Source organism: Meleagris gallopavo, chromosome 13 (assembly GCF_000146605.3).
Source record: "Meleagris gallopavo isolate NT-WF06-2002-E0010 breed Aviagen turkey brand Nicholas breeding stock chromosome 13, Turkey_5.1, whole genome shotgun sequence".
NCBI classification, from domain to species: domain Eukaryota; kingdom Metazoa; phylum Chordata; class Aves; order Galliformes; family Phasianidae; genus Meleagris; species Meleagris gallopavo.
Window position 1 is genome coordinate 17,468,845 of NC_015023.2, and position 22,030 is coordinate 17,490,874.

A 22,030-nucleotide genomic window follows, 5' to 3' on the forward strand; every position below is an offset into this window, starting at 1 on the left:
GTGGACTGGACGCACCCTAAACATTACTGCTTCTGCAGTATTTTATGTGAGGATTTCAGTCTGTGCACTTTACCTTCTTGTTCGTCTCTTTCTCTATTTTCAAATAGAGAGAGCGATAGAAGTTAATGGCTTGTTAAGACTTCTCATCATTTGAATTAACATAGCCTTTTTTCATTAAAATGTTAAGATTCTATGGTGAACTAAATTTTGTTTTTACTTGTGAATTCACTTCTGTATTTGATTTTTCAGAAATAAATCTCTAATCCTGTTTCTCTCTGTGCTTCTGGGTTGTGTGCACGTGTGTGTCTGTATGTGGGCACGCCTGGGTGGTGGTCTCTCATCTCTCCCACTTCACACTGTTCATTAAATGCATTTCAGTAGTTGCTTAAAGAAAAAATATCCATCAGCTTAGTGTGTTGATTATATATATATATATATATTTTATCTTGTGGCTTTTTTTAGTACTCTTAAGATGGTCGGGTGGATAGATTTGATTATTTTCTTTTGTTGTTTTTTGGGGGAGTTATTTATTTTGTTTCTGTTCTTATATATGTGCTTGCAGTATGTTCTAATGTTCATCACAGTAATGGTGAATATTAAAGTTTGACTGATGGGAAAGATTATGAACTTCTCATATTCCAAAGGGAAAGAGCCTGGAGTCTGTATTCCCAGGGTCACTGCAGTTCCATACTTAAAATTTCACTGTGAGAAAGTGAGTCTGAGAAACTCTCCAGAGTGTGCTGCTGCTTCTTCCAACGCTAGGTACATCGTTTGGAAATACGGAGCCAGCCGGTAGCCAGGAGCTGGTGCTGTCACCCGCTGCTCTCCTCAAACCTTTGACAGCAACAACTGTACGGAGATCACTTTGGTGTCTATGACAAATGCTTTAAGCTTGTCTCATGTTGCTCAGCATCTCTTATTTTGGCAACTGAAAATTATAATGAAGTAAAACATTAGTTCCTGCTAGAACCTAGGAAGCAAATTAGCGTGGTTACTTGGAACAAGGAAGCTGCTGCCACCGAGCACAAAGGAGGTCATTCAGTCAGTTACGAAGGGAAGAAACTATCAGGAGGAAAAACTGTGTGATTCGTGGCAGAAAGAGGAGACGTGGTAAACTCGGGAAGAATATATGAGATTTCAATCCAAAGCATCACAAGAGCATAGTATTCCCTAAAACGTTAGGAGCTAAGCAATGAGCATTTCAATACTTGCATCAGTATCCTGTGAACAAGGGGTTGGATAAGCATAAATCTTTAGTGAAGCAAAAATCTTATGTAACAGAGCAGTCCTTTTAAACAAGAGCTTTGCAATAAGAAATAGCTACAGTACTGAGAAAGTTAACTCTGTGGTTAGAATATGCAGTTTTAGTATTACAAATGTAGGTCACAGAAGTGGCTCTTAAAACTTTCTGTAAAACTTTCCATCCTGATGGGGTTCAGCCAAAGAAGGTCATTTACATTGGGCCTGAAGAAAAAAGCCAGGAAAGAACACTTGCTGATTTGTGAAGTGGAAATAGAGTTTGTCTCAAAAGAGACTTCTGCTTGTCTTTCAGATGTAGAAAAAAGAATTTATTCCTATGGAAACTCTTAGAATTTCTGAAAGCCTTTTGAAAATAGATAAGTTAAAAGTGATTTAGCACAAAGACTCTCAGATTTCAGTCATGCTTGGTCTCGCTTTCACTTTCAGGTCTTCACTTGGAACAACCATGATGCAAGTGCAGGACCAGACAAACGTTAACTCCTGAAATCTATTTTAATAGAATCATGGGTTTTGCCATTTGTATTTTAGAAAAGAAGTGCTAGCTTTGAGGAGACATTGTCTGGTAACAAATGAGCTAATAAATAAAGGTGTGTGTGTGTGAAATATTATTTTTACTACTTGTATATGCATGGCTACTAGTATTATAAGTCGACTAAATTAAAAGGATGTGTAAATGATAGATCCTGACAATTTTACAAGTAAGAGCACTGAGAAATTCTGGTGAAGTCTTTAAAATTACTTCCATGTTCATCATCTAATCTTACTGAAAATAATTCTCTCTTAAAGCTTCTTAAGGGAAGACTTTCCAAGTAATTTTTGGGCGGCATCCCTTCATGTAAATACTGCAAAGTGTGAAATGTTAGTATGCTGACAATGAAGGTAACTTGGTTCTAAGAGCAAAGTGCTTTCAGGAAAACCTGATGATGTGCTGGAGTGGCCAATGAGTCAATGTCACACTGGTAAAACCTTGTATTGGCATCAAAAGTGAATTTCATTTTAATGGCTGCCTCTCTGACTTTTCCCTTCAAAATTCTCTATGCAGTCTTCTGCATTAATTTATTTACCTGGAATTCTGAAGTGCAGCAAGGTCAGCATAAGCAATCTGTGTGCTGCATTTACTGCAGTGAAGCGAGTCCAGGCAGAGGCAAAGGCAGCACCCTTGCAGCTGGCGTTGCTCAGCGTTCCTTTTCACATCCCCTATGGGAATGAACTTCAGCTGTGTAATTTAAAGTTCTGAATAAGAAAAAAGACATTGAGTGAAAGTTACTAAATGTATTCCTGTTAATGGCTGGTCTGTTGGAGCAATGTCCTGACAGGAAGTACAGATAAATGATAGTCTAACAAGCTTGAATTCAATTCCTGTTTATCCTAGCTTGTACAAAAGCAAAGAGCATAGCGCTGTTAACTACAGTGTACTCATGTACCACAAGTTTTGCATACACTACATTGAAGACAGTTTGCCCCTTTTAAGTTCCTAAAGTAAGGCCTGTTTTTACACAGCATTTTCCCAGCAGCCTGTCTGCCTCTAGCTGTACGCAGGACTCATGGCAGAAGGATGCTGCCATGTGGGCCTCCATCCCTCCGGCTCTTGCAGCTGCTGGCGCAGGCCTGGTGGGGTCGGGGCAGCTGAGGAGGAAGGAGCAGTAGGTCTGGGACCTTGCCTCTTCCACAGTTAACCTTCAGGAAGAGAAAAAGTGAGGTTCAGGCCCGGCACAAACCTAGCAGCTCCCCGAGGGGCACTGTAACCCTTTGTGACTTGCACTGCAGACCCTTGGAAAGTTTAGTGGAAGTTGGAGCGTGGCAGCGCGGACAGCGGGGGGCTCAGGGGGCAGAGCCCATCCCTCCCTGCAGGCACAGGAGGCCCCTCTGCAGCAGGAGCTGTGCTCAGTGCCTCCGAGGCGCTGGCACACAGTGAGGCCTCGTGCCGTTCCATTGTGCAGCAGCTGTAGGAAAGCTGTGATGTTCGTTAGCGTAAGTCACCCAGCAGCTGGGAACAGAGCTCTGCAGGCTGCTTCGGGTCAGGTCCATGGCAAGCTCAAACAGTGGGTGAAGACAGCAGCAAAGCTCTCAGTATCATTGAAGAAAAGGTGTTTCTCTCACCCTTCTCCCTCAGAAAAAAAGTCCTTGTTAAGTTACTTGTATGTTGTTCACTGAAACAAGATTTTGGTTTCTGACTTAAAGCTGGTTTCTTCGATTGATTAGCACTTAAAAATGCCTTTCTGGTAGTTTAAAGAAAAAATAATGACAGAATTGCATTCTGCATAATTTCATTGAGCTCTTTTTCTGCTCTGTCCCGTTTGCTCTGGTGCATTTACATTTGTTAATGTTAGATAGCTTTATTGGACTTGAGGATAATTATAAAAACCTGCTCTATGTAAAATCAAGAGTTACCTTTCCTTTGCTTTAAAGTGAACAAAGAATTGGATCCCAAAAAGTTATGTTTTGGAGGGTTTCTTCATTCAGGTTTTAATTATGGAACTGATTGCAGCAAATACAGTACATCTTAACGTGCACACCTGCAAAGAAACACTCTTTTGCATAGACTGCAGCTTTAAAATTTGTGCCATTACGTTGGAGCCTTTTACTACAACTAATTTGTTTTAAACATAAATTTATCAATGTGTTTTAACAGAAAATAGTATTTGAGTTTGCATGGATATGCAAGGTCAGGAGGAGACAGGCATGAGGCTGTTTTCCTATTTCAAGTATCATTTAACCTTAAATCCATTTAGTGTGTGTGTGTACCTATGTATATTTTTAACAGAAGTGAAATGGCTTATTCCAGTAATAATAGGCTGTATCAAGTACTATGAAAACAGCAGGTTATAAGCCTTCTATTTGTTAATATAGTTTAATGCTAATTGCTTTTCCCTTCCTTTATGTTTACTCTCTGAAAAAGCAGTTCCTATTTGCACTGGATGGAAGAGGCAGGGAAGCACCATTCCTCTTCATCCTGCAGGTTTCCTTCTCTATCAGAAGGAGAAATCTCTCAACTATGAATCCTCTGTCCATTAATGTACACATCTTACCTTTATAGCTTTTCTGTGATTTTTTGGAGCTGCTTTTAACATCTTTTTAATGGTCTGCTTTGACTTCTCAGAGCGTCGGAGAGCCAGAAAGGAGCTGGAGGGAAGAAGACCCCAATGTTGTGTGGTCAGTATCCAACCAAAAGTGAGGGGAAGGAGCTGAAGATAGTGGTGCAGCCGGAAACCCAGCACAGGGCTCGTTATCTGACTGAAGGCAGCCGAGGCTCAGTGAAAGACCGGACACAACAAGGTTTTCCAACTGTAAAGGTAGGATGTTCAGTATTAGGTGATATGAAAGTTCCTTTTCAAGGGATACTTAAGTAGATGGGAGCTGGTTCGGTTCAGATAAGGCGTGGTCTCTTCTTGAGAGTACAAAGACTAGATTAAGAGGACATCTACTTCATCACAACATTACAAAGAGGCAGGAAATTTCACATCAAGGCAATGATAGCTCATCCCTAATGCGTGTTGTTAGGCTACAATTAGATGAACTGCATACAAATAGCCAGAAAGTTGAAAAATGCAAAAGTAGGACAGCAAAATTCTGTAACTGTTCAATTTCTGCTGCTGCTGGGTCATCATTATGTCTTACTGATAAGAATGTAAAACAAAGCTTCATTCCAAAAAAACATTTGAAAGGTTTTGTGATTTTTTAATAAGTATCAGGATCCACATAAGGATCTGTTAGCTGAGGTGTCATCAAAAAGTTGCAGTGACCACAGGATGATTGTCAGTGTGGGCACCAAACTGAACACAAGCCAGGACCACACACTCATTGGAAATATGGTACACGGCCTCCTTGTGTCCTTGGGAGAAGTGTGGCCGGCAGGCTCAGCAAGTAACCACAGCTGTTGCCATACAGCGTGGTAACTGTTGAGTCACGTCCTGAACCACTGATTGAGCACCTGGGGAAAGGACCCGGTCAGCCCTGGGAGCACAGGTGGAGGCAATTCAGCTGAGTGACTGGAAGAGGTGGAGCCTTGCTGCACTTCTCTTAGACCTCATTTAAGGACTGGCTGCCGATCTCTCCTTTGTGTTTTTTTTTGTTTGTTTTTTTCCCTTCTGTGAGCTGAGATGTTCACAGGGAGGTGAGCGTTTCTCCTTTGTAACACCATTCTATTCAGACTGGTCCCTTTGCTGCTGCATTCCTGTATTGTCCTTTCACCCTGTTGGCCTTTCTGATTGTTACACGTAATGACAAGAAAAAGGAAAGCTGTTTCCTCTGATACTTTTCTTTAGTTATTCCAGTTTAGGCAAGCAGCAATGCAGTTCTCTATACAAGCTAGTTTGTTAGGTCCACAAAAAAAAAAAAGTTTTTAAGGCCTGCCTGGAAAACAAACTTGTGCTGTTTACAGGATATTAAAATGCACTTGTCTTTAAAGATCAGTTCAACGGCATTGCAATCATCTCCAACACTTCACTCCATCCTCTTTAGTAATATAGAAGTCCAGTAAAGTTTCATAAGAAAAGAATCCATTCATATACTCCTGTTGCTATGGTGATTTAGTGTTCATTTATGTGAACTTTCTTAATAGGCCTTTGTTTGTCTGAATTTCCTCTTAATTCCTTTGCCAGTTACTCTTTAGTACCCATCGTGAAAATTTTCTGTTTGGAAGAGTCTCGCGTTACAGAATTCCTTGGAAGCTCAAGCTGTTTTACCAGCAGGCAAACTAGTTCGTACTCTGTGCACAAAATTACTTTGAACAGTGAAACAAAACATGTATCAGCAACTTAGTCTGAAAGCTACGTTTGCTGTATTCTTGAGAAACTTGCTTCTGTTAGAAAACATCACCTTTTAGTAAAGTTTTTACTAAAGTATTTAATGGGAGCCATGGGCTTTCGAGCCCTTTGCTGGTAACCTGTTGGCCTGATTGCATACATGTGAGCCTGTGATAGGCCACCTCCAGAAGTCTTTTGGCTTGGCCCACCTGTAGCATATAACCTAGCTACCTGCTTTAAACCCGAGGCTCCATTTGGACATGGGAGGCACGCTATGATCTTACAAATGTTTGCTAATAGTTTTACAAGCCAGCTAAGAACTCCAAAACTAAGTTTTCTAAGTCTGTCAGGGACTACTCTAGGAGATCCTCTGGGGGACTCTGCTCTCCTTTGCCGTCACCTTACTACTGAAGATGAGCTTTATTTCCCTTTGCAAGTATTGACTGTGTTTCCAGGCCTAGAACAAAATGTAATATTGTCACCCAGAAATCCTCTAGCAACAATTACGAAGACACTGATTGATCAGTTGAATCATGAGAATGTGAGTAGCTGATTGATCTGCATGCATATACTGACCAACACGTTCTCATATACCTCACAGTCACCCACTGCAAGTTTCTTCTTTCTCAGTTAACTGGTGGATGTCATAGAATCATGTCAGTGCTGGTGGGGAGGAGACAAGGAAATTATTAAAGATCAGGTGGGAGTGAGGGATCATTAGAGATGTAAAAGTTGGAGTTGGTTTAATTCCATGTGAAGGTGTATAGGATTCAAGCTGGTTTAAATACATTTATATTCATTTCACTTGTATGTTGTCTTCTAACAGAAGAACAAAGGACATTAACTACCTATTTTTGGGAACCTGCTTAAGCAAGGGGGTTGGACTCAATGATCTCTTGAGGTCTCTTTCAACCCCTGCAGTTCTGTGACTTGATTCGTGAACTAGATTTAAAAAAAAACAACCATGCTTACCTTTGGTTTGTTTCCAGCAACACTGGGAGTAGGTTCACTTCAAGTTCAGCTGCATAAAATGTTCCCTCTTTTAATTAAGACATTGCTGGTCAGTTGAAATATCCAATCGGTGCTGCTGTGTTTCAGCTGGAAGGTCACAATGAGCCGGTGGTGCTGCAGGTGTTCGTGGGAAACGACTCCGGCCGAGTGAAACCGCACGGCTTCTACCAGGCCTGCCGAGTTACTGGGAGAAACACCACTCCCTGTAAGGAGGTGGATATCGAGGGCACGACTGTTATTGAGGTGGGACTGGACCCTAGCAACAATATGACACTTGCGTGAGTAGTTCTTATTAAAAAAATAGATATATGTTTAACTTCTTTGTTTTCAGAGACTGATTTTGCTTTCTTTAATTGGATTGCTTAGCAGTTAGAAGTATGAACATCTTGGCATATGTCAGGCACTTAGTTAAAGCTACAAGCATAAGAGAAGCATGTAAATTCCATTCTCTGCTTGTTTATCATGCTTAATGTTTAGTCTTTTTGTAGGAATTTCTCTGTGGACTTTGTTATATTAAAGCTTCACGGACTGTTTAAAGAATAACCTGCACATTGAAGTTTTGTGTGAGCCATGAAGTTCTCACTGGCTCCACTGATACCTCTTCATTTAGCAACTATGAAAGTGGTTATCAGAAGAGGAAAGGAGAATAGCAGGATCTTCAGTTCTCAGAAGGGCTGGAACATTTAGACAAGGAGGTTAAACTGAGTTTTCTCTTGTTCCATTTTTGTTGTTCCTGTCAGGTGGTTCTTTATCATGAAAGCTGAGTGCGTTCCTATCTTTGCAGACCTTGTCTGGTCAAATACAGGCAAAATTTTGGACACTAGATGAATGATCTTCAGATGCGTTCAAGCTGTATATGCTGCTGCTCAGGAGGAATGAACTCAGTTTGACTTTTTTGTTTTATATAACGTTTTCCCATAAGTGAAAACTACCTCTTAAAATACTTTATGATTGCCCTCAAGTGGTAGTGTAAAACCCTGTTAGCATAGAGATACTGGAAGAAATGAGTTACCAAGGAAGACAAGTTTTGTCTAGGCTGTTTTCTCAGAAGATACCTGAATGCCTCAGGAATCTTCCTGCTATGTGAGTGGTGATGTTGTAGCTGTCTGTTGAGGCAATGGCAGTGCCACTTGGGAATTGCTGTCTCTTCTCTCCTTCTCTCTACTCCCAAGCTGTTCCTCCTTGGGTGACATGCAGAGCAAAGATTTGCTGTACTCAAATTCGGCATCAGATGCCCTGTGTACTTTTTGGATGTAAGGCCTGATATCCTGGTAGAGTCAGTGTTCTTTTCCTTAGCACATCAGGCTATGGGGTTTTTTGTTGTTGTTGTTTGTTCATCTTTTCCTCTAGCTCATTTTGCATCTGTCATGTCTTTCTAAAAGCTGGCATGGCATTGCTCTCTCACCCTCACACTTTGTATCTATTTATCCCAGAACCACAGTTACTGCCCTAACTTTTTGTTTTACTGCTGCTTTAAATCAATCCAGAATACTTTTCATTAATAACCCTGTAAACCCAGATCTGCTCCTGGAATAAAAGTATAAAGATCTCCGATGATAAATTGAATGCTTACCAGGATTACTTTCTTATATGGGATTTTCTTTTCTATTCATACTATTTTCATGTTCCTTCCTCCCATGATTTGGCATCCAAATTAGGTAGGGATGAATTGAAAACCGCTATATAATGAGAAAGGTTATACAGAAATTTCCATGTGAATAATTAATAATATTTCAGTAGTTACTTCAAGAATTGTGACTTTATATGGCTCGCGTAACAAGTGAAAAGATTTTAAAAGCTGCTGAATTTATTAAACTCTCAACTGCTTCTTATTGTCAGGGTTGATTGCGTGGGAATACTGAAGCTGAGAAATGCTGATGTCGAAGCTAGAATAGGGATTGCTGGTTCCAAGAAAAAAAGCACACGTGCCAGGCTGGTATTTCGTGTTAACATCACTCGGAAAGATGGTTCCACATTGACTCTGCAGACACCTTCTTCCCCAATTCTGTGCAGTGAGTATCAAAGCAAAGATGTTGGTATTAGAGGACTCTGCGTTTTGTGTGATTGAAGGAGTAAGGAAAAAAAAAACAAAAAACCAACAACAAAATGAAAGCTATGTTAATCTGTGATTATTCCAGAACTGCTATGGCTTAAATCAAATGGGATGATCTTTATTTGGAGTAGGGTGTTAGTTAAATGACTGACCAATATTTAAAAGTAGTTATAAAATGGCTAATCTGTTATTAAATTCATTTTTGCCTCTTAAAAGATGAGAAACTCTGTGAGGCTTTCTTTGAACTGATTGTATGAGTTTAAAACAGGTTTTAATCTCTTTGTACTGTCACTTCCTTCTGCCAGCTTTCAGTGATAGAGATGACTTGTCATAAGTTACTAAGGATGGCTCTGTACAGATGTGGGAGTTCATTGAGCCAGAGGGGGAATCTGTTCTGGTTCAGTGCAAGAATTAAACTTTTTACAGCTATTTATTAAAATGCTCTGTTTAACACTGAGAACAGATGGTTGCATTGACTGTTCAGGTTATGCTGACCAATGTGGAAAATGAAGTCAGAGTAGTACGGGAAATTTTGCTCATCTGTCAGAGAAAAGATAGGAAAAATAATGCACCAATTGCTGTTTACATTTCTTTGTATTTCTTGATGAACAAGAGGATAGGAGAGCTTTTTCTCTGTACTAGGAATATAGTATGATTATAAAGTGCATTAAAAAGAGAGGTTCCAGCAGTGCGAGGGACGTTCTCCTCCCCTCTGCTGTGCCACATGTGAGCACTGCAAAAGGACAAAGGCAGTGAGCACAGACTGGAGCCCAGGGCATTCCATCTGAACAGGAAAAAAAAATTCTTTCCTGTGAAGGTGGCAGAACCCTGGCACTGCTGCCCAGAGAGATAGGGAGCCTCCTTCTCTGGAGGTACTTGGAGCCCACCTGGACACTTCCCTGTGCAAGCTGCTGTAGGGAACTGCTTTGAGGGGCTGCTTTGGGGGGGCTTCAGAGGTCTCTTCCAGCCCCTATGGCTCTATGATTCTGTGCCACTGACAGCAGTATTAATAATGTTCCCAAAGCTACAGACGTGAGATGCAGGCTCTTTAATGAAGCCTTCTCAAAGTGTAGCCTTACTAATTTGCTAGCAAACCTAAATCTGGTTTCTCTATTGAGAAGTTCATGTGTACTGAGCATATTTAGTAGCTGCGTAACGGTTGCCTAGGAGCCTGCTTCAACAGTTGTAGAAAAATCCTTTCTGAAAGGTCATTAAATAATTTGGACCGTTATGGTATGTATGCTCTTCTATGCAGTAAGCTAAGAGAATGCTATTATTAAGCACTGAAAGTGGGCCACTAGGAATGCAAAACACAAGTATGCTCTTAAGCCACTAGGATTTTATGGAGAATAGAAAAGCTTGCTGAACAACCTCTGCTAGGAACTGGATTTATTTTGTTTTGTATTAAACGTGACAAAGTCAAAATGCATTATTTTAAAAATCTGTTTCTTTGGTCAAGAGTCCAGAGGGAAGTTTAGATTCTTTGCCAGGAGGGTTTCAAAAATGTGCTTATGCACTGAAGTGTGCTTCTGTATTTCAACTATTTTTGGTGGTCATTTTCCTTTAGCACAGGTGGTTTTATTGGGTTCGTGCTTTAAGAAGCACAGAAATAGTTTGCAGCACAACCAATTTGTAACCTTACAGCCCACGATTTGGCTGATGACTTTGGAGAGGCAGAGGTTTCTAGGGGTGTGCACTGGTAAGCTGCATCCCCTTTGCTGGCTCAGGGGATATGGATTGCTGAAGTCCTCAAAGAAAGAGATGTGACTGTAGCAAGGATTTATATTAGCAGGCACATATAGCTCTTGAAAATAGCTCAAACACTGAAAATTTTGTTTCTAAGGCTTAAAAAATGCAGTAGAAAGGGGAAAAGATGACTTGTGGGTCATTTACCCATGTGTTTTCTTAAAGAGTCATTACATTTAGAAAAGAAATAATAGAAGTAATATATTTAAAAGAAGAAATTTAGGATTTGTTTTGTTCTTTCCCGTAAGTGAAATAAGAAAGTTATAATCCTGTAAATGAAAGCTCATTTTTCTGGATATCGATGTTTTCTTGGGCTTCAAGGTATGTGTTTTGTCAATTGCAGCTCAACCAGCAGGAGTTCCCGAGATCCTAAAGAAAAGCCTGCACAGCTGTTCGGTGAAGGGTGAAGAGGAAGTTTTTCTAATTGGCAAGAACTTTCTAAAGGGAACGAAAGTGATTTTCCAAGAGAATGTTTCTGGTTAGTGTGAAAGCAACAACTTCTTGGAGAGAGCATGCTCGGGTTTACGTCGTTTCATACAGATTAGTTGTAGAGAACAAACTGACAGACTGAATCAAGGGCACTAAAATAAATTGCTTTATATGGATGAGCAATAAATTATGCTTTTTAACTTTCATTTAGATGAAAATTCTTGGAAGGCAGAAGCTGAAATAGACATGGAATTGTTTCATCAGGTACTTATTACTGTTTTGTTTTTTTTAACTTAATATTTTTCTTTTTATTATGACCTGCAGACACCCTTTTAGCATGATCAAATCATTGATTCTTAGGTTTTAAGTCATTGTCTTGGCAAATATGCTCCAGGATCGGTGACTTATTACAAATAAAAAGCAAAATATAGAATCAGAAACGGAGCTTAGGAAGATTTCACTTTTGCTAAAGGTGACGTGTGTGGCTCACGGTGATGAAAGCTGGAAAATGTACCCAGTGACTTTGTTTTCAATCAGTGCTGTTGAATAAGGGGAAGGGAGACAGGGCTTTCCTCATTTGGAAGAGAAGAAAAATAACATTTTAAACAATATAGTAGTAGTTTTAGTGCTACTTTTAATTTCTTGAATTTTGCTCAGATTTGACTTTCTATATTTTCTATACTAAACTGATTAATAACTTGAAAACAATTAAATAATCTGTGACACTGTTCTGTCTCTAATCTTTGCCACTCCACAAGCAGTTGGGCAGTTCTTACACTAGAAAAACAAACAAAAAAACCCAAACCTAACAGCAAAAGATTTATAATGTGGAAAGATTTTACTTTCCTTCATTGAAAAAGGAATTGTAGTGAGCCCAAAAGACAGAAGAGCTATAACAAACACATAATGACATACATTTCTTCTCTAGGAGGACTGCCTCTATGCTCTAGTAACAAGCTTCTCTTTTGGGATTGTGATTTTGCAGTCCGTTGCTTTTTTCCAAAGTTGAGATTCTGTTCATTCTGTTGGATCTGCATTTTTTTCCTTCATACTTCAGATTAAAAAAAAAGATAATTAAGTGCCTAAACTGGTATAGAGCTGCTCTGTGGAAGAAAAGTGGTAGAAGGCAGCTGGCAACCAGCCTGACTGCGAGCTTCTTGGATGAGTGACATTATGTGTGTGACCCATCAGTGTGTAAATGAGAAGCTGAAATGCACAGATCCTAATTAAAATCTGTCTGAAGTGAAGCCAACCAGTTGGTGTGCAGAAATACTTCTCATCTAACTTTGTGTCAATTGGAACAAGGCACATGCCACTCCAGCTTGTTTGTGCTGCAGCTCCAGTGCTTCTGGATAGACCACACTTTAAAATCTGATGTCCAGGAAGTGTTGTCTATGAAATAATGGCTGTATTAAAGCTGTTACACAATACAACCTGCAGTTCTATTGTGAAAATGAAAAGTAAAAGTGGTATTACAAGCTTCCTGATTTACTCTGGCTGACTAGTTCTCTTTCCAAAACGAAATCAAAATTGTTACCAACTGACTTCACTGACCGTGTTTTCCCCCGTTCTTTCTGGTGTTTTATTAGTCTGTTTCTTTGTTTTGATGGAAGTAGATAGTTGTAATAGTAATGAAGTAAGGTTTCTGATATGATTTTACTGTTTTTGGCATTGCAGAATCACCTTATTGTGAAAGTGCCACCGTATCACGACCAGAGAATAACCTCAGCTGTTTCTGTGGGAATTTACGTGGTGACCAATGCTGGGCGATCGCACGATGTGCAGCAATTCACCTACACTCCAGATACGTGTATGTAAAATGGAAAACTGGGGGAGGAATGGGCATTGACCTGCTCAGCCTTTCTTTCCTAATCCCATAGTCCATATAACAAATGTTAGATAATGAGGATCTTTTCAAACTCCTCTTGTGGTTAAGATTTTCTCTGCGAGGAAAGCCAAGTCCTTAGATTTCATTATTCATCTCTGTGGCGGGTAGCTTGAAGTGCAGCTGCGTGGTGCTGCCAGCAAAATGCATTCACAGGTAGCAGCAGAAGCTGTTTTTAAGCATTTCTTCTATAAGCTTCAAAATGAAGCTGAGTAGGAAAAATATAGGCATCCTACATACAGAACTCAACAGAAAAACAGCACCAGTTTTTACTATATGGGGTGAAGTTTCATGACATGTTTTTTGTTGCTCTGTCCATGACAATGTGCCGTGCAATTGCTGACGTCATTTTTGGCTTCTTCATTTTTGGAAGTGGAAGTGATATTGTGGACACTGCGGTTCCCAGTTTGTGAACTGTGTGTTCACTGCAAAACACTTCTATGAGTTTCAAAAAAGCTTAATTACTTTAAGGTAGAAGTAACTGAGTTTGCTTTGAGGATTTTTTTTGTTTGCTGTTTTAATATAAGGAAGTTTTCAATGTGTTTTGCCTCAGCAGCTGGTACTCTGAATGTTAATGTGAAGAAGGAAATCTCCAGCCCAGCCCAACATTGTTCTTTTGAAGAGGCTATAAAAGGTACTAAATTGATTCTTATCATTGTTGTTAATAATTTAACCATAAATTCCCACCCGAATTTTGCAGGAATGAATCAGCCATCCTGAGAAGCTATGTATGCACTTATAAAATCTGGCAGTATTCTTACAGTGGGGTTTGATTTCTAATCCTGAGTATTTTGCTTAATAACTGTATTCCTTGAAGTGTATTGTAACATGAGAGAGAGCAGAGCAAAAACCTCAGCAAAAATAATGTTTAAAGAATTGTTTTTGTGCCTCAGAACCAACATTCCAACCTTCATTTAATACTCTTACAAAGAAGAAGAGAGAAACCTCAGAAGACAGTTGGCGCAAAGGATTTAGAAGCTGTGTGGTGTCAGTTGAAGTTTAAAAAGAAAAAAGGCGAGGGGGAGGTTAGAAGAAGAGAGCACTGAAAAGCCCTAACGTACTAAATTGGTACTTTTCCTTACAGTTATAATGGTGTGGTAATATTAGAGACTGAAGCTGTCCCGTGATTTTTATGGCTGCTTTCAGTGGCTCTAGTAAGAAAGCGAAGCCTGGCATTTTCAGCTTGCTTCCTTCAGTGGTGTTTTCTTTCTTGTCATGCTGTCCATGCAAGGTTGTTATTTTGTTCCAAGGGAGAATCTTGTAGGCTTGCCTGGTTTTTAACCGAATTGATCCTTTCTATATTGAAATAAAGGAAGGAAATATTTCTTGGTTGTTAAAACTATGGCAGTGTACAGAGGTCAATGGAAATTTCCATAGCCTGCTCTGGTGGAAGCAGATTGAAAGGTAAGCAAATTAACAATGTGATCACAAGTTTGATAGGAATCCATAGCTTCAGGTTAAAATCATGAAGCTCATGTTTAAAGTTAATAGCTGTACATTTGGCCTTGACAGGGGATGTATTTACAAGTCGACTTTACAACTTGTTAGGTAGGATAATGCAAGATATGATGAGTTTAAACCTGCAGAGAGTAATAGGGGAGAAATTTGCAGAAGGGTTTAGGCAATGAAACAAGCTGATCAAAGGATTGGCAAGACTTCTTAGTAGCTAGATTAAAAAGATAAGGATAATAATAGCCAATGTATCAGGGCAAGCCTGACATCTATCTAATCTAGTACGGAGGCTTAACCAAGACGAGATAGCAACTGCATCAGGAGAACGTTGCTGTTCACGTGCACACGTGTGGTTCCTATTGGCTCATTCCTTTGTTCATGAGAGAACTTGTCTTATCCTTGTTGGATTTTCCTCTAGCTTTTTTTTTTTTTTCTTTTTTCTTTCTGACTGTTCATTCCTGTACCTACTCAATCTGTTTTAGGCTGGAGGTGAACCTTAGGTCAGACAATTTTGGCTGCTTTATGTACTTTGTCTCTACGTGTCCCAGCTTATCCTTCATCGCTGTTCTGAAACGATAAAGAGCAAGCAGGGATCCAGTGGAACACTGCTTCCTTCCTGTTTGCTTTCATTGGGAACAGAGCGAATTCACAATACAGGTGCCATCATGTACTGCAGCCTCAGACAAATAGAATAATCTGTTGCTGCCAAGGGCCTGTATGATTACATACTGAACTTTAGGGCCTTTCTGTTCTTATCGTGTGCAAATTGAAACTTTGTCTCAGATGTCTGTAAATATTCCTTATAAAATTATTGCATCTGTATAAATGAAAAAAACCAACACATCGCTTCCCAAAACAATTTCAGATTTTTAGTTCTAAGAATGTAGATTTGAAAGATTTCAAGAGCAAGTTATGTTTCAGGGCAACGTTTAGAATTCTAAACTTGGGAAAGAGGAATGAGTATGGCTAGCCATGTGTTCAAGTCTCTGCCTAAGGAAATGCAGGTCCTTCAAACAGAGCAGTCATCTAGCATTATTTGTGAATGGTTAAAGGTGGTTACAGATTCCAGTTTCACTGGGAGAAAAGGGAAAAAGGGTGTATTTGCTTTGAAAGCATCGTAGCAGTTCAGAAGTTCTAAAACAAGTAAATCACAAAGACATAGTACAAACCAAAACCAGCAACACTTTTCTGCTTTTGAAAACTATTTTTCGCTTTTAATCTCATTTCTTTTTTTCGTTTTTCCAACCAAGTACATCACTGTGAATCAGCATAGTATTGTTAGTACCTAGTCTGAATGGCACTGGAATTTTAATTACTTAAGTGTAAAGTTTTTATTGTTTCCAGTTGTTACTACATGATTAAACACGTAAGAGTGGAAAACTTGTTAATTGTGACTAGAGCATAGAGAAACACTGACTGCTGTGTGTGAGTGGCTGTCCTGAGGCAGGCATGGAGTGGGATTCTTCTGCTCAGATTGCGTGCCCTGCCAGCAGCACAGCCCAGCACCCCAGGCCACGTGGCCCGTGCTTCTGGAGCCATCCCAAATGTGTGGGTTAACAGGAGGGGAGGAGTTTGTTTGGCTGTGGGTATACTGATTTGTGTTGGTATGCTGATGGCTGAGAATTTATTACTAAAGATAGACGATAACACTTCAGGAAATAATGTTTGCTTATATGTAGAATAAACATATGAGAACTGTGACATAGGACATGGCATACTGTTATAGATTTGTGAAAACTTTACTGCCGTGTTGTTGTAAGATATAAATTTGTTCAGGGAATAGAGATTTTTTGTTTTTACATTGAAGATTAATTCTTTAATCTACTTAAAAACTGCTTACAGATCTGTGGTCTTCACAGATTTTCCCATTGGTTTGTTTTAAGCTCAAATAATTTCAGCAATTTTAAATTTTAAATCGGGAAAGTTCATTTCATTTACTGCAAAGATCTCAGCCTATGTTTTTTATTATATATATATATATATAAATCTGGATTGGGAATAATAAAAGTAAGGAGGCCTAATTCATGTCAAGAAGCCACTTTTCTATTTCAAAAAGAAAGAAAGGCACTGCAGAGGCAAAATAACAACTTGGTCTTCCTAGAGAGCTGGCATGCAGATTTATCAAGTTTTCACTTGGTTAGTTCTTTAACAGAGCAAAAATACAGTTTGAGTGCTTTGAGTGTTTTGAATGCCTTGAAGTGAGACACATTTATCTGAAAAAAACAGGCATTTCTAAAATTGAGAGTACAGTTGAAGTACAGTATGATTTAAATTTTTTTGTGGAAAGGTGTGTTAAGCTTTTATGTTTGCAGCTTAAGACAATTGATGGCTAGCTATCCTGGTCCAGAAAGAACAAATGAAAGAAAGCGTGAACAGTTTTCCTGTTTCTTAGTATTATTTGATGTATATTTGTTGTGATCTCTGCATTTTGGCATCTTATATGGGGATTTGAGCTCTTGTGGTAGTCCTGAGAAGTTAAATGGGAAGCAGGCCAGTGCTAGAAACCCGTGCTTTGTATAGTGAATGCTTACATTTCATTCTCCTTTTTATTTATGAAAGCCACCAGTTGTAATCTGGAGAAGGTAAATATTCTTCCTAGTGCCTTGATAACTCCACTCATGCCAAGCAGTATGATTAAGAATGAAGATGTGTCTCCAATGGAAGTAAGCGCAGAAAAAAGATCTCCCCCTGTTTTCAAGGTAAGTTTGATTGTGATCTGAAGATAATTGGCTTCAGTAGTCTTAATTATGTCTGACCATCAGCTAATAATGCAAAGTGGAGAAGAGTATGCACAGAGAAAATGGCAGTGTCCAAGATCAGCCTGGCCATATGATCTCAGGGCATGATTAAAGTAATGGGCAATTTCCTTTGAAAGCAACTCTCTCTTGTTCCTACATTCCTACCTTGGTTGATTACTGCTCCTATGATGAATGTTCTTGTTGTCCTGTGACACAAAATAAGTAAACTATTGCAAGGATGTTAATCACTGCTTTGTATTGCTTTCATTGAATTGTGACTTGACTTGTCCTTGAGGTAGCATTTCACCATTTTCTCACTCATTTGTTTGCATAGCTAATTATATATGTAGAGATGCACAGCCATCAAATATTCCATTGTCTTTCCTGAGCATTATCAATTGGTGGAAATAGTATAAATGTAACTTGATAAAGCATGTGAATTGCTTAACGTATCACTGCTCTTTTCAGGCTTCGAAAGTAGTTGGACCAACTCAGCAAACATTAGAAAGCAGTATTCCTGGCATACCAACTTCTGCTTCCCATTTACCTTCTGAAAATGAAAAGCAGCAACAAATACAGCCTAAGGTTTATAATCCAGAGACTCTAACTACTATCCAAACGCAGGACATTACCCAGTCTGGTAGCTTTTCATCTGTCTCTACTCCAGGTCAGCTGCAGAACAGTGACACGTTACTGCAGCAAGCTGCACAGTTCCAAACAAGAGATTCCCAAACCAGAGAAGTCTTGCAGTCAGATGGCACAGTAGTCACTTTGTCACAATTAACTGATGCTTCACAACAACAACAATCTACACTACCAGAACCAGCGCAGGCGTTACAGCAACAGATTTCATCGAGTATTTTCTCGTCAGCGAGTGGTGTGAGTCAGCTGCAGAACACTATACAGCAATTGCAGGCTGGAAATTTTCCAACTAACACTGCCACAGGCAGCAGTAGAAATGTAGACTTGGTGCAGCAGGTACTGGAAGCTCAACAACAGTTATCTTCTGTTTTATTTTCTGGGTCTGACAGTAATGAGGATGTTCAAGATCAGCTAAATGCAGATATCTTTCAGCAAGTTAGTCAGATACAAAATAGTGTAAATCCTGGGATATTTTCCTCGTCAGATACAGCTGTCCATTCCAGACCAGAGAACCTTTTGCCTGGAAGAGGTGAAAACGTTCATTCACAAACTGAAAATACATTGTCCAATCAGCAACAGCAACAACAGCAACAACAGCAGCAGCAGGCAATGGAGACTTCTGCAGCAATGGTGATAGGAATCCAGCAAAACATTTGCCAGGCTGCTACACAGATGCAGTCCGATTTGTTCTCTTCAACAACTTCAGGGAATGGAGCCCTCCAGCAGTCACCTGTTTACCAGCAGGCTTCTCATATAATGAGTGGGTTATCAACGAGTGAGGACATGCAAATGCAGTGCGAATTATTCTCTTCATCTCCTGGTGTTTCTGGAAGTGAGACTAATTCTACTGCTCAGCAGCAGGTCTCCAACAATGGACCTGCTATATTTCAGGCATCAAGTTCTGCAGATGGAGAGGAAGCTTCAGGACAGAGTAAACAGATGCAAAGTTCTGTATTTCAGACCATGGTTCAAATGCAGCACAGTGGAGAAAGTCAATCTCAAGTTAATCTCTTTTCATCTACCAAAAACATGATGACTGTTCAGCCAAGTGGAGCTCAGCAGCAAGGAGGAGGTCTGTTCCAGCAGGGCGGAGAAATCATGTCTATTCAGCCTGCCAACTTTATGCAGCAATCTCCACACTCGCAGGCTCAGCTTTTTCACTCTCAGAATCCTATTGGTGATACTCAGAATATATCACAGGAAACACAGGGCTCCATTTTTCACAGTCCAAATTCCATTGTCCACAACCAGACCAATGCTAATTCGTCAGATCAATTGCAGCCTCCAATGTTCCATTCACAGAGCACCATGGGTGTATTACAGAGCTCTTCAGTTCCTCAAGACCAGCAGTCTGCCAACATGTTCCTTTCTCAGACTCCAATTAGCAACCCAGCAACTCAAGAAGAGCAGATGTCATTCTTTACAAACCCAAATTCCATTTCTCCTCTTCAGGCAGCAGCAAACACTGAGCAACCAACTTCTTTCCAACAACAGACACAGATATCTCATATCCAGAGTTCTATGCTTCCCCAGGAACAGCCACAGACTCAGCCAGCTCAGCAAGGTTTGTTTCAGCCTCAAGTACCATTAGGCTCCATCCAGTCTAGTTCAATTCCCCAGAACCAACAAGGAGCTATCTTCCAGCCTCAGCATTCAATAGTTGCTATTCAGAGCAGTCCTCCGTCTCAAGAACAGCCACAGCAGCAGCAACAGAACATGATGTTCAGTAATCAAAATGCAATGAGTACGATTGCTTCTCAAAAGCAAAACATGATTTTTAACCCAAACCAAAACCCTGTTACTAATCAGGAACAACAGGGCCAGTCCATTTTTCATCCACAGACTAACATGGCGCCAATAAACCAGGAACAGCAGCCCATGCAATTCCAGAGTCAAACTACAGTGTCTTCTCTACAGAATCCTGGATCCAGCCAGGCTGAAGCACAGCAGCCAGCCATCTTCCACAACTCACCCCAGATTCAGCTGGTCCAAGGGTCACCAAGTTCTCAAGAGCAGCAGGTCACCCTTTTCATCTCTTCAGCTTCCATGTCTGCCTTGCAGAACAGTATGAGCCAGCAAGATCTGCAGCAGTCTCCAATGTACTCTTCTCAAAACAGCATGGCAGGAATGCAAGGAACTGCTTCTCCTCCACAGCAGCAAGCTTCTTTATTTCATAACACAGCAGGAGGTGCTATCAACCAGCTGCAGAATTCTCCTGCTTCATCTCAGCAGACTTCAGGAATATTCCTGTTTGGCATTCAAAACAGTAAGTGGTAGATGCCTGACTGGGAGTTTAGAAGAGCTACTGATGGGAGTCTGCAAGACTTTTATGCACTTTTATTATGTTTAATTTAAAAAAAAAAAAAAAAGTAATGTAGCAGTACAGCTGAGTATATATATTTATTCCTATTACTCTGAGCACACACGTTACTTTTAGCAATGCAAGAGTACTCTTAGCTTCACTGTCTGTTGGTTTTCCTACCCTTAGAATTAGCATATGACAGAAACAGCCCAGAACACTGTGTGCATCTAGATATATGGTTATAAAATATACATTATTAAGAAGGTGTATAAAAACATTTTTTATATATGCATACATATATACACACACTGCGAGAAAGAAATATGTTCTCTTAAAGACTGCTCCACTAATCTTATTCATGGTGTATTTGGTTTCTGTGATTTCTGCAATGAGTTTCCACACATTGTTGAAAAGGAAAGATTTTTGAAGCTGCTTAGCTGCTTTCATCTGTCCATGGAGGGTGTGAATACCAATGAAGCTCTAGAAGCAATGGATGCAGGGAGTGATTGTAACATCTTATGAAACATGTGGAGAGAAAGTGGTAACCACAGACCTGTTACAGGGCTATACCTAAGTGTGTGTCTTGCTGTGTGAACTCTTGCAGACTTGTAGGAAGAGCTAGAGGATACCTTGACTGACCTGAAAAAGACATCTATAACTTAAAAAGACAGAGAGTGGGCACACTTAGTGCTTTCTTATGTCACACATCTTGTTTTTCTTCTAGCAAGATATTTTTCTCTGACATATTAATAGCGTTTGGTCAAAATACAGACTCCATAATTCAGTGTGCATACCTTGAACCTGTGAATATAATTGTAGGAAGTGGTGAACAAAGGTGATGATGTGAAAACTGCCCGTAACATCCTACAGTCAGAAGGGATATACAGGAAGAAGTTGGTTAATTCATTATATGCATTAATCAAATTGAAATTGTCTTATTGTTCTTTACTTAACAGACTGTAGCCAGCTGCTGCCTTCTGGACCAGCTGCACTGCCTGATGAGTTGATGGCTATCAGTCAGCCAGGTCAGCCACAGAGCGAGGGACAAGCAGCAGTGCCAGCGCTTCTCTCCCAGCAGATACCTGAGACTTCTCCATTACCTTCAGCTATGGCACCCAGTCAGAATATTGAGAAAATAGATGATCTGCTTGTTTCACTGCAAAACCAGGGGAACAATATGACCGGCTCATTTTAGTTAGGCAAGTAAGTAGTGTGTTTGTGTTTCTGGGTTCTTTCCTGCTGTACATACATTCAGCAAGTTTTTCGTTGGAGCGTATCCCATGCTTCAGGGGGTCAGCTAAGGTATCAGAAATGATGAATTGAGAGTATAGTATCAGTAGGCAGAACAAAGAGTTACTTAAAATAGTCCAAGGTCAATATTTCTGTGAAACAGTTGGCTGAGTTTTGTTGTTTGATTGCTGTGTGTTTTGTCATCTGTTTTTATAGCGTAGTATTCAGTAGGAAGGAGTGAGTGGATCACTGACAGCTTGGCAGACAAACATTATGGAATATGGCTGTAGCTAAAAGCGTATGGCTTACTGGGTAAATAACACAGCTCAAGTCTGTACTGCTCCGAAGTTGGGCCTCTGAGTTACAATAATGTAACGTGACATCAAGTTTCTGAGGACTGTGACGGGTAGTGAGTGTGTCTCATGGCGAGTCTGTTAAAAATGAGATCACAGGATTAGCAGCGACCAGGAAACATTCTGCTCTTAGAAGATGCTTTTTCTAGAGAGGTGAAAGAGCCTTTGGCTGCACCGAGAACAG

The 22,030-nt window shown here is 40.0% G+C and overlaps 1 protein-coding gene across 6 annotated transcripts in view; it reads left to right on the plus strand.

The window, feature by feature from the left end:
- NFAT5 (nuclear factor of activated T cells 5) overlaps positions 1-22,030 on the plus strand; it is a 42,604-nt gene that overhangs the window by 13,448 nt on the left and 7,126 nt on the right. For 3 of the 6 annotated variants that reach the window (XM_010718148.3, XM_010718151.3, XM_019619849.2), the window contains 10 exons: positions 4,361-4,553; positions 7,104-7,294; positions 8,856-9,028; positions 11,159-11,293; positions 11,456-11,508; positions 12,922-13,054; positions 13,683-13,763; positions 17,141-17,280; positions 17,788-20,227; positions 21,220-21,466. In XM_010718148.3, the coding sequence (XP_010716450.1) occupies positions 4,361-4,553; positions 7,104-7,294; positions 8,856-9,028; positions 11,159-11,293; positions 11,456-11,508; positions 12,922-13,054; positions 13,683-13,763; positions 17,141-17,280; positions 17,788-20,227; positions 21,220-21,458 (3,778 nt within the window). In that variant the 3' untranslated portion in view covers positions 21,459-21,466. Of the gene's footprint in view, positions 1-1,686; positions 1,848-4,360; positions 4,554-7,103; positions 7,295-8,855; positions 9,029-11,158; positions 11,294-11,455; positions 11,509-12,921; positions 13,055-13,682; positions 13,764-17,140; positions 17,281-17,787; positions 20,228-21,219; positions 21,467-22,030 lie in introns of all 6 variants that reach the window. The other 3 variants (XM_010718153.3, XM_010718149.2, XM_010718150.3) reach the window with 3 other exon arrangements.